Below are 14,828 nucleotides of genomic sequence, written 5' to 3'. Positions count from 1 at the left end.
GCAGCAGATTGTAGACAAGGTAGATTTGATCAAGCATAGGATCAAAGTTGCTCAAGATAGACAAGCCAGTTATGCGAATATTCGCCGCAGGCCACTTCAGTTTGAGCCTGGTGAATATGTTTTTCTGCGAGTATCACCTTTCAGGAAGGTGATGAGATTCGGTGTGAAAGGCAAGTTGTCTCCTCGTTACATTGGGCCTTTCCAGATACTGGAGAAGATCGGAGATGTTGCTTATCGTTTGGCTTTACCGCCATCTCTTTCCAGTATACACAATGTTTTTCATGTGTCGTTGCTTCGACAGTACATAGCTGATAAATCTCATGTGATTCAACCTACGGATATTCAGCTAGAGCCAGATCTATCTTTTGTGGAACGACAAATCTGTATCCTAGACAGGAAGGAGAAAGTTCTTCGGAACAAGACTATACCACTTGTGATGGTACAGTGGCAGCGCCGAGGCGTTGAAGAAGCAACTTGGGAAACTGAGAGTCGTATGCGAGCAGAATATCCTGAGTTGTTTGCTTTGTATTTTTGATTACCATATAAGATGTAATTACCGTTGTAATAATAATACATGGTTTGTTGTTTCATATTGTTATCTTGATTTATCTTTAGATGTTATTTCGCGGACGAAATATCTAAAGGTGGGGAGAATGTAGTAACCCGGAACCCATTTTAAGATAATAATATGTTAAACATGATTAAGGGTTGGTAATTGATCTATTTTCGGAGTGTTATTGGACTTCGGAAGCAGATCGGATGCACGGGGATCGGACGTTCCGATCAGGAACGGAGGTTCCGATCTCAGCCAGCCAGCAATGCTCGATGACTCAGCCGTGAGTTTTGACAAGTGTTGGTCGGGGGTTCGATCGGAAGTTCCGATCCCGGAACGGTGGTTCCAATCCCGACGTGTCGGACATGCACAGAATGAGCTGGAATCGGAAGCTCCGATCCCGAGATCGGTGGTTCCGATCGTTGCCGAGATTTTGGCTATAAATAGGGCTCATTTGCTTCAGTTTTGAAATACGAATTCCCGCGTTTCCTTCTTCAGTATATAGTGTGAGATATACACTTGAGGGCCCTATCGGTTATAATAGAGGTTCTGGAATAACCAAGGTGTGGTTATAGTCATCCGGGACTAGCGACTCCAAAGGGCTAACTACGGACGAAGGTATGGTCCGGGAATCTATTTAAGTTTTGGGAGTACTTATTAGCTTAGTTAAGGCTTATAGAATTTATGTAGTGATACGGTGAACTTTTGAATATAGGCTTGGAACCTAGAATCCTATTATACTTGAACTAGCCTAGAGGTACGTACACATTGACTGAGATTGCCAGCGAGTATACATGTTTATATGTTGCATTTATTTGGCATTATGATATGGCATAATGTATGATTTATTGTTTTCTATATTCATATGTCATGTGCATATACACGTTGAGCCTATACCTTGTTATACCTGACTATAGAGCCGCTCAGCTCTATACTCGATAGTCTGTCACTGAGAGTACCGCGACGGCGGGGGCATTTATGTCTGTCTACTCTGGTGTACTAGACGAGTGTGGTTGCACCCAGAGGTTGATCCGTGCGGTGGCAGCACTCATATGGCGCCGGTTCTGAGCATGACTTTTCAGATGACCCTGTACCAGTCATCATGTTGCATGCATTATATACATATGTTTACTCATGTCTATGTACTGGGCGTAGCGCTCACGTCCTAGTTGTTATCTTGAACACCCTATTCCATGGGGCAGGTCGCAGGATGGACGGAGCTGGTAGTTCAAGGCAGGACTAGGGAGCAGGAGCTTTGAAAGTTTTTATACAGCACGATTTATTAGCTGTATAATGTTTACTTTTAAGAATTTCGATATGGTTGTATCACTACAGATTTAAGCCTGGATTATATTACTAAGCTGATATGTAAATTATGGATTACGTTTCCGCACGTTTTTACTCTGTTAAGTATTTTGCTGTATTTAAGTTTAATGCATGCTATTAGTTGCCAGTTAGTAGGTGATTCCATGCAGGGTCACTACATGGATCTTCCATTCCAAACTTGGAAATCATGTCTTGAAAGGCTTCGTTTTTCCATCCTTTATGAGCACATCAGCGAGTTGACCATTAGTAGGTACATATGTTGTACAAATAAGTTCACTATCAATTTTCTTCTTAATGAAGTGTCTATCCACTTCTACATTATTCATCTTATCATGTTGCACCGTGTTATGGACAATATTAATAGTAGATTTATTATCACACAAAAGTTTCATAGTTCCTTCCCACTTGATTTGATGTTCATCAAGAATTATCTTGATCCACAATAATTCACATATCCCCAAGGCCATCACCCAAAATTCTGCTTCGACACTTGATTGGGCTATCACATTTTGTTTCTTGCTTCTCCATGTCACCAAATTTTCCCCTAGTAAAGTGCAATATCCTGATGTAGATCTCCTATCCACAGGTGATCCTATATAATCAGCATCGGTATATGCTTTGATGCTCAATCTAGTATTTCTTTTAAACAAAACCCCTTTTTCACGACTTGTCTTTAGATAATGTAGTATTTGATGGGCTGCTTGTAGATGCCCTTCTATTGGATCATGCATAAATTGACTCACAATGCTCACCGCATATGCAATATTTGATCTCGTATGAGAAAGGTATATAAGCTTCCCTACCAGCTTTTGATACACTTCTTTATCGGCCACAGGGTCTTCAGTTAATTCTCCAAAATTCTGATTAGCGTCAACTGGTGTTTGGGCTGGTTTGAAATTCAACGGCCCTATCTACTTCAATAAGTCAATGAAATATTTCTGTTGTGAAATAAAGATGCCTCTGCTAGAAGGTGCCACTTAGATTTCAAGAAAATATTTCAGCCTCCCTAGCTCCTTTATTTCAAATTCATTTTCTAGGCATCTTCTTAGAATCTGTTTTTCGTTCTCATCATTTCTAGTCATGATTATGTATTCAACATATACTAGGAGGATTGTGACTCCCCCTGAGCTTGAGTGTTTTAAGAAGAGTGTGTGGTCTCCTTTATTTTTCTTGTACCTAGATGTAAGCATTACTTGGGAAAATCTTCCAAACCAGGCTCTTGGTGATTCTTTGAGTCCATATAGGGAATTTTTTAGTCTGCAAACCTTATTTTCATTTCACTTCCCTTAAGTCCTGGTGGTAACTCCATGTAGATCTCTTCCTTCAAGTTGTCATTTAGGAAAGCATTCTTCACATCAAATTGTTTTAATTTCCAGTTAAAATTTGGCATCAAGAAAGAGTAAGATGCTCACATTATTCATCTTCGCAACTGGGGCAAAATTCTCTTGATAATCCACTCCATACGTCTGTGTGTACCCTTTTGCAACAAGTTTGGCTTTGTACCTTTATAAGGAGCCATCAGAGTTATACTTCAGTGTATACACCCATCTGCATACCACAATATTTCTTCCCAATGGTAGATTAGTGATCTCACAAGTTTTATTCTTCTCTAGTACATGCATTTCATGTTTCATAGCAAGTCTCCAGTTCTAATTAGATAAATCCACAAACAAATAATTAAGAATATCAATAGTGTTTAGACTCGTTAGAAAGCTTTTGTATGACGAGGAAATTTTTTTAAAGGTAACATGTTTTGCCATAGGATAAAAGGACTTTTTGGTAAATTCTCTAGCTTATTTTCTAATGGAAATAGGTAAATCACCTGTTTGGACAAATTGTGAGCTGAGATTTCAGTTTCAGACCATAACTCAGCAACTGGATGTGGTGAGGCTTCTTGGACTGGTGCAAGATCAGCTTCAGGTCTCCTCATCCTTTAGTATACTTGGTTAAAGAGTGTATGGCTAAGTTGGTAGTGACCCGTCTTAGAATCACTAACTAAGCAAAACTGAAGTATGCAAAATAACTTTAAAAATAATAATAAGTTAAACCAGCGAAAACTTAAATAGTTCAACTAGAAACTATCGGCAAGAATACAACCGGCACCAAAACAAATGTCGAATAATATTATACAATCCCATCAAAAGTAATACTAAATCTCACTAATGGAAACTTGGTACAATACAATCTACCCTGCTGCAGCTCAACGACCGCTACCTCCCGGTCCGACCAACCTAAGTCCTGTCCCGTAGAAACTCTTGCTCAATAAATGGAGTCATGGTATGTGGCACACTGGGCCGTCGCATCAGGAGGTACTACCATACCATAAGAAATACGTGGAATAACCGGACCCAAATCCATGGAATCCATCCACAAAACCTCGGGGCTGAGCAAATCCTCTAGCTACTGGTAATATCAAGGTATAGGCTCAACGTGATAATGCATGCAACATAATAATTGTGACATAATAAATGCACATAAGTCATGCATGTAAACCATGCAACATAGAATATTCATACTCAACCATGGTATCTCGAATAGTACGTCTGTACCTCAAAATAAGCAATCTAGATGTACTGGCTCTCTAGTCAAAGCCTATAAAAGGTAATCATCATATCACTAAAAGTCTACTAAAAGCCTTAACTAGACTAGTAGCTACTCGCTGAAGCTAATCAGAGTCTAGCGCTAAACCTGCGTCCATAGTCAGCCCTTTGATGACGATTGCCCTAAAATAAAGGCACAACACTACTACAATCCCGGTAGCGCTTTGTCACCACCTGACATTCGAATACGATGCCCGGATACCCTAAAAACTAGCTAGGAGCGAGAGAGAAGCTTGAGAATGGTTTGAGAAAAGTGAAGCTCTCGGCCCCTATATATAGACCACGAACGGAACGTCCAATCTCTCGTTCGGAGATTTCGAACGCACTTTGGAACTTCCGATCGTCTTTCCAAACTTCCTCTACCGATTGCGTGTCTCTGATTGGACAACACACTACTGCCGGCACAGTTCAGAGCTTCCGAACTCTCTCAACTACAATCACCAATCAAAACCAATATCATGTCTGTCTGACATTAGATCGGAGCTTTTGATCTGTAGTTAGATGATTCCAAACTGCTCAGTACTTTTGATCAACAACACTGGCTTCCGAACTGTCCCAACACTAGGAGTCCTTGGAATCATTATTGATCATTCTGAATCCGATTTTCAACTCTTTAAACCCAAATCAAAATCACTTAATCATGTTTTAGGCAGTAGATTAACTTAATTAGGAGTCGGGCTACTACAAGGTTTATTGGAGAATGAGGGTGGATCACTCAATTCTGGATTTGGTGTTGAGGTGGTCGAAGGAAATTCTAACAAGAATGCATCTCTATCTTCATCAATGAGAGATGACAAGTGTTCTTCCGGTGAATGAGGTTGGCTGAAATATGAACTTTTTTCATCAAGTGTGACATCAATAGAGACAAAAAAATCTTTTTGTAGGTGGATGATAACACTAGTACCATTTCTTAGTCGAGCAGTATCCCAAAAAATACACTTTACAGCTTTGGGATATAGTTTCCATCTATTTTGACTATGGATGTGAACAAAATTAGTGTACGCAAAGACTCTGGGGTGAGATTATTTGAAGCTTTCAAGTTAGGATAGAATTGAGAAAGAATTTCTAGTGGTGTTTTGAATCTCAAGACCTTATAAGGTAGACGGTTTATGATATATGCAGCGGTTAGTACGGATTCCCCCCAATATTTTTTAGGAACCTTCTTATGAAAGAGAAGTGTCCGAGTAATGGCTAAGAGGTGGCCATTCTTGCGTTCAGCTACTCCATTTTTTGTAGAGTATTAACGCATGAAGACTCGTGAATGATTCCTTCTTTTTCAAGATATAGGGATAAGGTTTGGTTGAAATAGTCTCTGACATTATCTGATCTCAATCTTTTTATCTTCGCCACAAATTGATTTTGGATCATGTTGTGAAAATTTCGAATCACATCACTTAGTTCAGTTTTGGATTTAAGAAGAAAAATCCATGAAATTCTAGTGCAATCATCCACAAATAAGACAATCCTACGAGATCCAGAAATATTCAAAACATTAGAAGGTCCTCAAATATCACTATGAATTAGATATAAAAGTGCTTAAACTTCTTTTTCTGCTAGTCGGAAAGGAAACACGTTTGTGTTTAGAAAACTCACACACATCACAATGAAGGTGCTTTATTTTCCAAACTTTTAATTAGAGAGTGAAAATCTAAAAAAAGAAAAAAATAATAAGTTTGAGATTCATATCTACATATTCTCATAATCAATATCAATTTAAGATTCAAACAATCAATCTAATTGTTTAATTGATCTGATCGTGATCTCCAACAACTACTGATCTCAAAGGGATATGAAAATACACCAATAATAAGGCACACTCTTCCCTGGAATCGTGAACTTAACAATCAGACCTATCTGTTTCCACATGCAGGGGCGAATATAATGTAGGACCGGGGGGTGCCATGTCCCCCCCGAAAATTTTAAAAAAATTTATTACTATATGGGTTTTTTTTTATTTATTATATATAATCTTTGGCCCCCCAAAAGTATGATGTTTACAGCTAGCCTCATGGCTAACTACTTTCAAAATTTGTTCCGAGTTCGAATCTTACCCCCAATTTATTTATTTTTTTAAAAAAAATCTTTCTCGGAAATTTTGTTTTGTTTTTGCAATCATAAAATATTGAGCCTTTACAAACAGCCCAACTTAAACCTCATATTGAATTTTATTTTAAAAAATAATCAAAACAAAAACAATGATCGGATCTTTGTATGATAAACAGGGGAAAAAGAAATTTGGGGGAGAACGTGTTGGCTATCAAGATATCTTTTCTTGGTTCTAAGTTCTAATCACAAATTTGGAGCTTGTAGGGTAAGAATGGCTAATCAAATTTCATAATTTAATTTATCGAAATTGGGTTGAATTATTTTAGGTTTTTGTTTTGAATTCATGTCTTTTTGACCTTTTTTTAGCTTTCTTTGGTGAGCGAAGTACTCTGTTGTGGATGATAAGCTTAAGAATTTTACATATCAATTTATGCCTATAATCCCTTATGATCGAGCAAACCCAGTAGGCAGTAGTGATTCTTCCCTGCGAGAGTGGCAAAAGAATTTACTGTACATAGTTTCCGGTTCATAAAGTTGTGAATTCAAAGTCACTTTACTTCCTGAATTTTAATATTTATTTCTTTTATGAACGTGGTTGTTTACTCGATGGAGTTTTTGTCTATACAGATTTTTGTTTCAATAATGTGATTTAGATTTCCATTTTGAATTTTGTATGAACCCGGAAATATTTTAATAGTTAAATTCGAGTTTTTCATTGTCACAGGCTTCATATACTTCAAATGGGAAAATCCATTACGATTGATAAGATTTTTCAAAGGAAGAGAGCAAATGAACTAGATACAACTACTGATATTACTTCATCAACAAGATCAAGCAACAACGATCTTCCATCTGAAATTCCTCCTAAAAGATTTAGAAATACAGAAAGTGAGGAGGTTGATCTCAATTCTTTGAAGCATGATCCAGGATTACGTCGTCAAATTTGGGAATATCATCCTAATCAACGAGAAGAGATTCGCCGAACTTATTTGAATCTAAAGGCACATCAACCTATTCTTGAAGAATATCCATGAAATAAAAATACTAAACACCCTCGAATATTTCAGTCGGCTTGGTATGAGCAATTTTCTTGGTTGGAGTATTCTCTCGCTAAAGATAAGGTATATTGTTTTCCATGTTTTATCTTCAACAAGTCATCAGGTTGCTCAAATCAAAATTCATTTACTGTTGATGGGTTTGATAATTGGAAGAAAGTTATAAATGGGAAAGATTGTGTTTTCTTAGGTCATATGGGAAAATATAATGTATTTTCACTCCATCGTATTTCTGAAAATGCATGTTACGATTTGATGAACCAACCACAACATATATCAAGGAGATTCGACAATTTTAATATTGAACAAATTGCAACTAACCGTCTTCAGTTAAAGGCTCACATACTGATCCATATTTATCGATGGGGAAGAGTAGATTACATCGATCTCTCTCAAACGACCAATACAAAACAATTTTTGGCACTATTAGTGATATAAATTTAGGGGAAAGATTATGTGAAAATTACATCTAAGCACGACTAATCCTGAAAATTACATCTAAGCACGACTATTTGTGTGCTGGAAAATCGGATGAAAACACAATCTTTCCTATTTATAACTTTTTTCCAATTATCAAACCCATCAACATCGATAAATATGGATCAGTATGAGAAATTTCCTTGGTTGGAGTATTCTCTCGCTAAAGATAAGGTATATTGTTTTCCATGTTTTATCTTCAACAAGTCATCAGGTTGCTCAAATCAAAATTCATTTACTGTTGATGGGTTTGATAATTGGAAGAAAGTTATAAATGGGAAAGATTGTGTTTTCTTAGGTCATATGGGAAAAGATAATGTATTTTCACTCCATCGTATTTCTGAAAATGCATGTTACGATTTGATGAACCAACCACAACATATATCAAGGAGATTCGACAATTTTAATACTGAACAAATTGCAACTAACCGTCTTCGGTTAAAGGCTCACATACTGATCCATATTTGTCGATGGGGAAGAGTAGATTACATCGATCTCTCTCAGACGACCAATACAAAACAATTTTTGGCACTATTAGTGATATAAATTTAGGGGAAAGATTATGTGAAAATTACATCTAAGCACGACTAATCCTGGAGGTATGTTGCTGCACCGGGTGGTAAGGCTATGCTACACCGAGTGATTTTCATCCGGTTCCCCCTAATTGGTCCCTCAAATAAATCAGAATGTGTCGTACGTGATCAACACACACTCTAAATATTAGTTAGATACGAATCCATAATGAATTATGTCTTCCAAGATGCGAGAGTGAAATTAATTTTTTTAATGACGTGGTAACCCACAAAACTATCTTTTGGTGTGCACTGGGCACACCCTCGAACTAACGTAATAACCTGCAAATCATGCTAGTAAGGTAAACTGCACTGAGCAAGTCCTGTGTAACAGACTCGTCCAAGAAAGTGTTCGTAGAGGAATCGAACATCTTATCACCAGTCATGTGCTTATCTACTCCACCAACACTTTTTGGAGACGAGAGTGAATTAATTTGCAGACATATATATATGATGGTTATTCTCTTATTCTTTTTCAATTGCGCCAGCCATTTCTTATATACTAATACTAGTGTCTAATTATAGAGACATCTTGTGTCCTTATCTAAATACTTCTTTTCAAATCAATTATGGTCAAAAAGAATAAAGGATAGATATGTAGATGGAAGATTTTATTCTCAATAGTCAATATATACGATATCTAAAACTTCACTTCAACGATATTCCTTGTGATTCTGGTGGGTATATGTTATCCCTCTTGCCAAAGAGATAAGGTGTCGGATATATTAACTTTTCACCATCGGGAATCAAATTATGTTAAGCAAGCGGTGTCTCATTTATAGCTCCATTCCAATTTCCATGCGTTATTAATTTATGTTGAAGCAACTTCTGAAATATGGAGTATACACATTTCGTTTTAAACTTTGGGATTATGTGAAAATATATAATATATATACCATAGTAAAAATTGTTGAGTTGCATTGTCTGTATACATATAAGACGTACTCTATCTCAACGTCTCTGGATGTGGGGTAAGTAAATTGGCTTGTAGGTTTCACGAAAACTCATTTAAGACTGTATCACGAAATATTTTTGTGAGACGAATCTCCCACGCAATCGGATTAATGAAAAATATTACTTTTGTAGTTATATCTTACGAGACTGGTCGACTCGATTCATTATAGAGTGAAAAATAACACTTTTTCATTAATTGGGCTGAGTAAGAGATCTGTTTTACGAAATTAACCTGTGAAACGATATCACAAGAGTTTTTGTGTTACTTTTTGTGTAAAAAGTATTGTTGTTTTTACTATACATATGGATCGAGTCGATCTGTCTCACAAAAAACATATTCTACGACCAAATTTCTTATTTTCAATCAGATAATCGAGCAATTTTAGATATCATATTGGTAATATCTGAAACTATATATGAACCCAGTAAAAATCATATTGAATGTGCCAATTCTATCTAGGCCAATTCATAGGACGGTTTTTTGGAATTCTCGTTGTTGGGTGTTAAATAAATAAAGAATACGTCTCTTAATTACAAGATAATCTCATTTTTTAGACGGGTCGATGCGGTCTATATCTACAATAACAAGTAATATTAATTTTTGACATAGAAAATGATATGTTTTTATTGGTCGAGTCGAATGAAAATTCATCTCATAAAGATATGATATGTGATACAGTATGATATAGCATAATATTAAATTGATGGTTCAATATTACCATGCTGCATATTGTTATATATGAGAATAATTGATGTTTCACGTATGGACAAAGGCACTTATTCCACCCAATTTATTGAAGTCAACCAAGGAATAATATCATCTAAGAATTAGGCATTGAATCTAACTCAAATTTCGATGAGTTCAACAAATCTTCTATTAGGTTGTGAGTTTGTGACGGATATGTGCAATATAATCCATACATATATGTTCCATTGCTGTCCTCAGAATGGGGAAAATACCATTCCCTCAAAAGTGTCTTTTCTTAACTTTTTGTTTTTAAATTTCCACAACCTAAATGGGAATGACTTGCCCAACTCAAGTACATACACAGGTTCTATGTAGACTACACAAATTAATTAGTGCATGCGTAGCGTAGATCCATCGAACGAGTAGGAAATAAAAGAAATTCAATGTAATAAAACTTTTATTGGCCGGCACACCTAATTGTGGGGGACAGGTTCAAGTTAGGTTGGCATGCACTTGTCTTATTATTACAAATATATGTATGTGTGATTGCTCAGAAAAAAAAAAAAAAAACATATATATGTGTGCACTTTGTCGTTTTGATTGTTTTTTCACCACGTAAACTCCTATTTTAGTGCCATTTTCAACAAACGACTAAAAAAACCATCCAAATTGTCTTGTTCAATGTCCATACTCTATGACGTATTCTTCGTAGAATTGAATTAAATTGCATGAGACTCTAGGTAGTACTGTTTAGACCGGGATAACTTCTAGAAAACACTTCTCAGTTTTTTAACAAAAATTTTGTTAAAAAACTGAGAAGTGTTTTTTAAAAGCTATCCCAAACACTATCTAGCTACCACTAATAGTCATTCCATTGAGCTACCACTAGTAGTCATTCCATTGATGCTCTACTAGTAGCCACTCATTTAACTACATCGGATGATATATATATTGTAGAGTTTAAAATCGAAGATTATATAATATATATATATATATATTTATAAAGATATCGGTGCAATATTAATTAAACTTATAGGATTCAGAGTCATATAATAAGAGAAAATAGTATATTATATATAATTGAGAGGATATATTGTAATTTTAAATAAGACTCCATCAAATCAATTAGAAGTTAGTTAACATATATAATAACACCAACTTCAATTATATTATATATAGTAATATAATAACAATTGGCATCTCTTACATTTTTTCGGTCTATTTTTCGTCCGAGTATGATGTGACGTCAAATATTGCTAATGTGTTCGATGTGTTAGCACTCGGACGAAAAAATAAATGACTGAAGGTGTTCTAAAATATTCAAGTTATTACGGCATGACTTAGTTTTTAGCAATTAATTAGCACATTAAAACTCAATTTAGACCAATTTATCAGACGAAAATTACTGAATTTTTCTTAATTAATATCACGTGATCGTGTATATAATATATCTGACACACCATGTAGCATAAATTTGACTCATTGACTCAAATAGATTCCATGTAAATTAAGACATTCGGCAGGTTCCCATTTGCCCCATTTGCCCAATGAAAACAGATTCTTCTCACTTTGCGATCAATCCTTATCCATTCAGTTTCAATACAAATAAATAGTGTGGGTAACCCCTCCTTTTGCCACACAAAAAAAAAAAAAAAAAAAAAAAAAAAAAAAAAAACCCTTCAAAATAAGAAAAACAATCCTTCAACTTTGCTCTCCATTTTCACATCTCAAAAAAAAAAAAGAAAAGAAGGATGACTACTATGACACTAGATCCAAGTCTTAGCCTTCAAGTCAGCAGCATTAATGCATCCAAGAATAGAGTCATAGTCGAGGAAATTGATGGCCTCATTAGGGTCTACAAAGACGGGCATGTCGAACGAGCCCAGATCATGACACACGCCATGTGCTCATCGGCTTCCGAGTTCGGGGTGTCGTGTAGAGACGTGATCATCGACAACTACACGAATATATGGGCACGTTTCTACGTTCCGAATTCCTCTCATACGAAACTTCCCTTGCTAGTATACTTCCATGGGGGTGGATTTTGTGTTGGCTCTGCTTCTTGGAGTTGTTACCATGAATTCCTAGCAAAATTAGCCTCGAAAGCCGGTTGCGTCATCGTGTCGGTCAACTACCGGCTGGCACCCGAAAACCCTCTTCCGGCAGCCTACGAGGATGGTGTCAAGGCCCTTGTTTGGTTGAGGCAACAATCTTTGCTAGGAATCAAGAATGAGTGGTGGACTGATCATTGTAACATGAGTAACATTTTCTTGGGTGGTGATAGTGCCGGTGCAAATATAGCCTTCAATGTGTCCATAAGGCTAGCTCGGCAAATCGATATCAAGGGGCTGATCCTAATACAACCCTTCTTTGGAGGAGAATCGAGGACTCATTCTGAAAAGTACATGACGCAGCCACCACGCTCCGCCCTCACGCTGGCAGCATCGGACGCTTACTGGCGGCTATCGCTTCCACCCGGGGAGAAACGTGACCATCCATGGTGTAACCCGATGGCTAAAATGGCTCCTAATTACTTGGAGGAGTTGAGAGATTTGTCTGTTTTGGTTTGCATATCAGAAATGGATATACTGAAAGACAGGAACTTGGAGTTGTGTGTTAAATTGGGTCACAAAGTGGAGCAAATAGTGTATAAAGGTGTTGGCCACGCATTTCAGATCCTTAACAAGTCCACTTTGGCCCAAACTCGTGTTCATGAACTAACAACTCATATCAAGAACTTTGTACGTAGGTGAATGATAATTATTTCTTTTTGTGTATGTTTTTTTAGGCTTGTTATAAATGTCTAATTTACCAGCATATTTTAATTGTTCGAGTCTATTTTTTTTATCATGAGATATTTAATTTATTGTGTTAATGACACGCATATCATATATTATACAAAATAAATCCCGGCCCGGCCCCTCTACAGTCCCTTAATAAATAGTAGTAGATCGATAACAACTATTAATCAAATATATTCATATATGATATGATATGATATGTGTAAAGATCAAGAAATTTACATGCATGCAATTTCAAAAGCAATTACACCAAGAGTTATGTAAGATTAATTATCTCAATTAATGTTGGCATTAACTCAAGAAGTTGGAAAGCCAAAGGACAAACCATGAAACTCTCATCATCAATTATCATTATGGACATAATTAAGGACTTTTATGACCATTAAGAGTGTCCTTTCACCTTCTACTAAACCTCACCTATAAATAGAGCTCAAGGTTGAAGGAATTAGATACACCAAACCCAAGCTTTGCTCTCTCCATATCTCACAAAATTTAGTATCTATAGTGGTCGAGACTCTGTCTAATTTTCGAATCTGGAGTAGCTTGTGTTCAAAGCAAGTAGTCGAGCAAGAGTGCTGTTGAAAGTCCTGATCGAGGTGTCATCCAATTTCGAGTTAGAGTTCTGACCAAAGATCCAATATACTTCAATTTTTGTGGGAATCAGGTAAGTGGGTTTTTATTTCTTTAAGCCATCTTTGTTTCAATTCGATGGAAATCATTGAGTCTTGTTTCTATTGGACTTTTTTTGTTAATTTTGATTCTCTAAGCATTATTCTAAGAAACCATCGAAATCTTTGTTTGAGCTTATTCTTGTTTGAAATCACCAAGTATCCGTTTCAAGTTTTGATCGTACACTGTTTGTTTTATGTCCTTTGATTTCGTTTCATGTTTCGTTCTGTACGATTCCTCTGTTATGCAATGAGATCTTGAAATGTACTGTTAGGATTCAAATTAAGAAATGGTAAGGAAATTCCGAAAACATGATATGATAAGGCCCTGATGCGGTGGGTTATAATAACCGTTTAAGGCCTCGTCCCCTTAGAGGAGTAACAATTAGGGACTGATCAGTAGCCAGGATTAACGAGATGAATAACAGTGCCATGTATAAGTTATGATTCGGTTATGATATGTCTTGATTCTTTGTTTCGTATTCTGTTTGTCTCCTGTCTTGACTCCTATTGAATTCGTATCATGTATATATATTCGATATTTGTGTGTACGATTGGCCCCCACTTGCTGAGTGTTTCCCAAAACACTCACCCCTTTACTCTCCTTCCCCAGATAAGAATGAAGATGAGTTAGATGACGAAAAACAGAATATGTTCTGGGGTTGGTGATGACGGATCAGTTCAAGTTGAAGAAATATTTTTACTTTAAATTTCAGTTTCGCTTCCGCATGGTCGCACTTGTGTTTTTCTATGTAAAAACAGTTATAGTTTATGAAATAGATTGGTTTTGGCAAGATTTGTACTACGAGACTTGTTGTTTCAATGTTAAATTGTTAAACAACGCCGATGTCAACTAGGCCCATTTTCGGGGCGTGACATTTTAGTGGTATCAGAGCCTCCAGGTTCCATAATCCGGATGGGAAGAGCTTCTTGCTGAAAAAAAAAAATAAATTTCAGTTGTGAAGCATCCCTAGTTCAGATAGACCAGCTGGGACAATAGACCAGTTGGGAGAGAAAGAATCCGATAAGACAAAATAGCTGGCTAATATAATAAATTTGTTAAGAGTAATCTTATTCTAGAATGAACT

General features: G+C 36.4%; 1 protein-coding gene across 1 annotated transcript; it reads left to right on the top strand.

Annotated features, from left to right (window-relative positions):
• Positions 1-11,915: 11,915 nt before the first annotated feature.
• Positions 11,916-13,096, top strand: LOC140872582 (probable carboxylesterase 6). The gene has a single exon (XM_073275466.1). The coding sequence runs from the start codon at positions 12,023-12,025 to the stop codon at positions 13,022-13,024; it is 1,002 nt and encodes a 333-aa protein (XP_073131567.1). The 5' UTR covers positions 11,916-12,022; the 3' UTR covers positions 13,025-13,096.
• The last annotated feature ends 1,732 nt before the right edge of the window (positions 13,097-14,828 follow it).

Source organism: Henckelia pumila, unplaced genomic scaffold (assembly GCF_033568475.1).
Source record: "Henckelia pumila isolate YLH828 unplaced genomic scaffold, ASM3356847v2 CTG_466, whole genome shotgun sequence".
NCBI classification, from domain to species: domain Eukaryota; kingdom Viridiplantae; phylum Streptophyta; class Magnoliopsida; order Lamiales; family Gesneriaceae; genus Henckelia; species Henckelia pumila.
The sequence above is the reverse complement of the archived record's forward strand: the minus strand, read 5'-3'. Positions and strand labels throughout refer to the sequence as shown.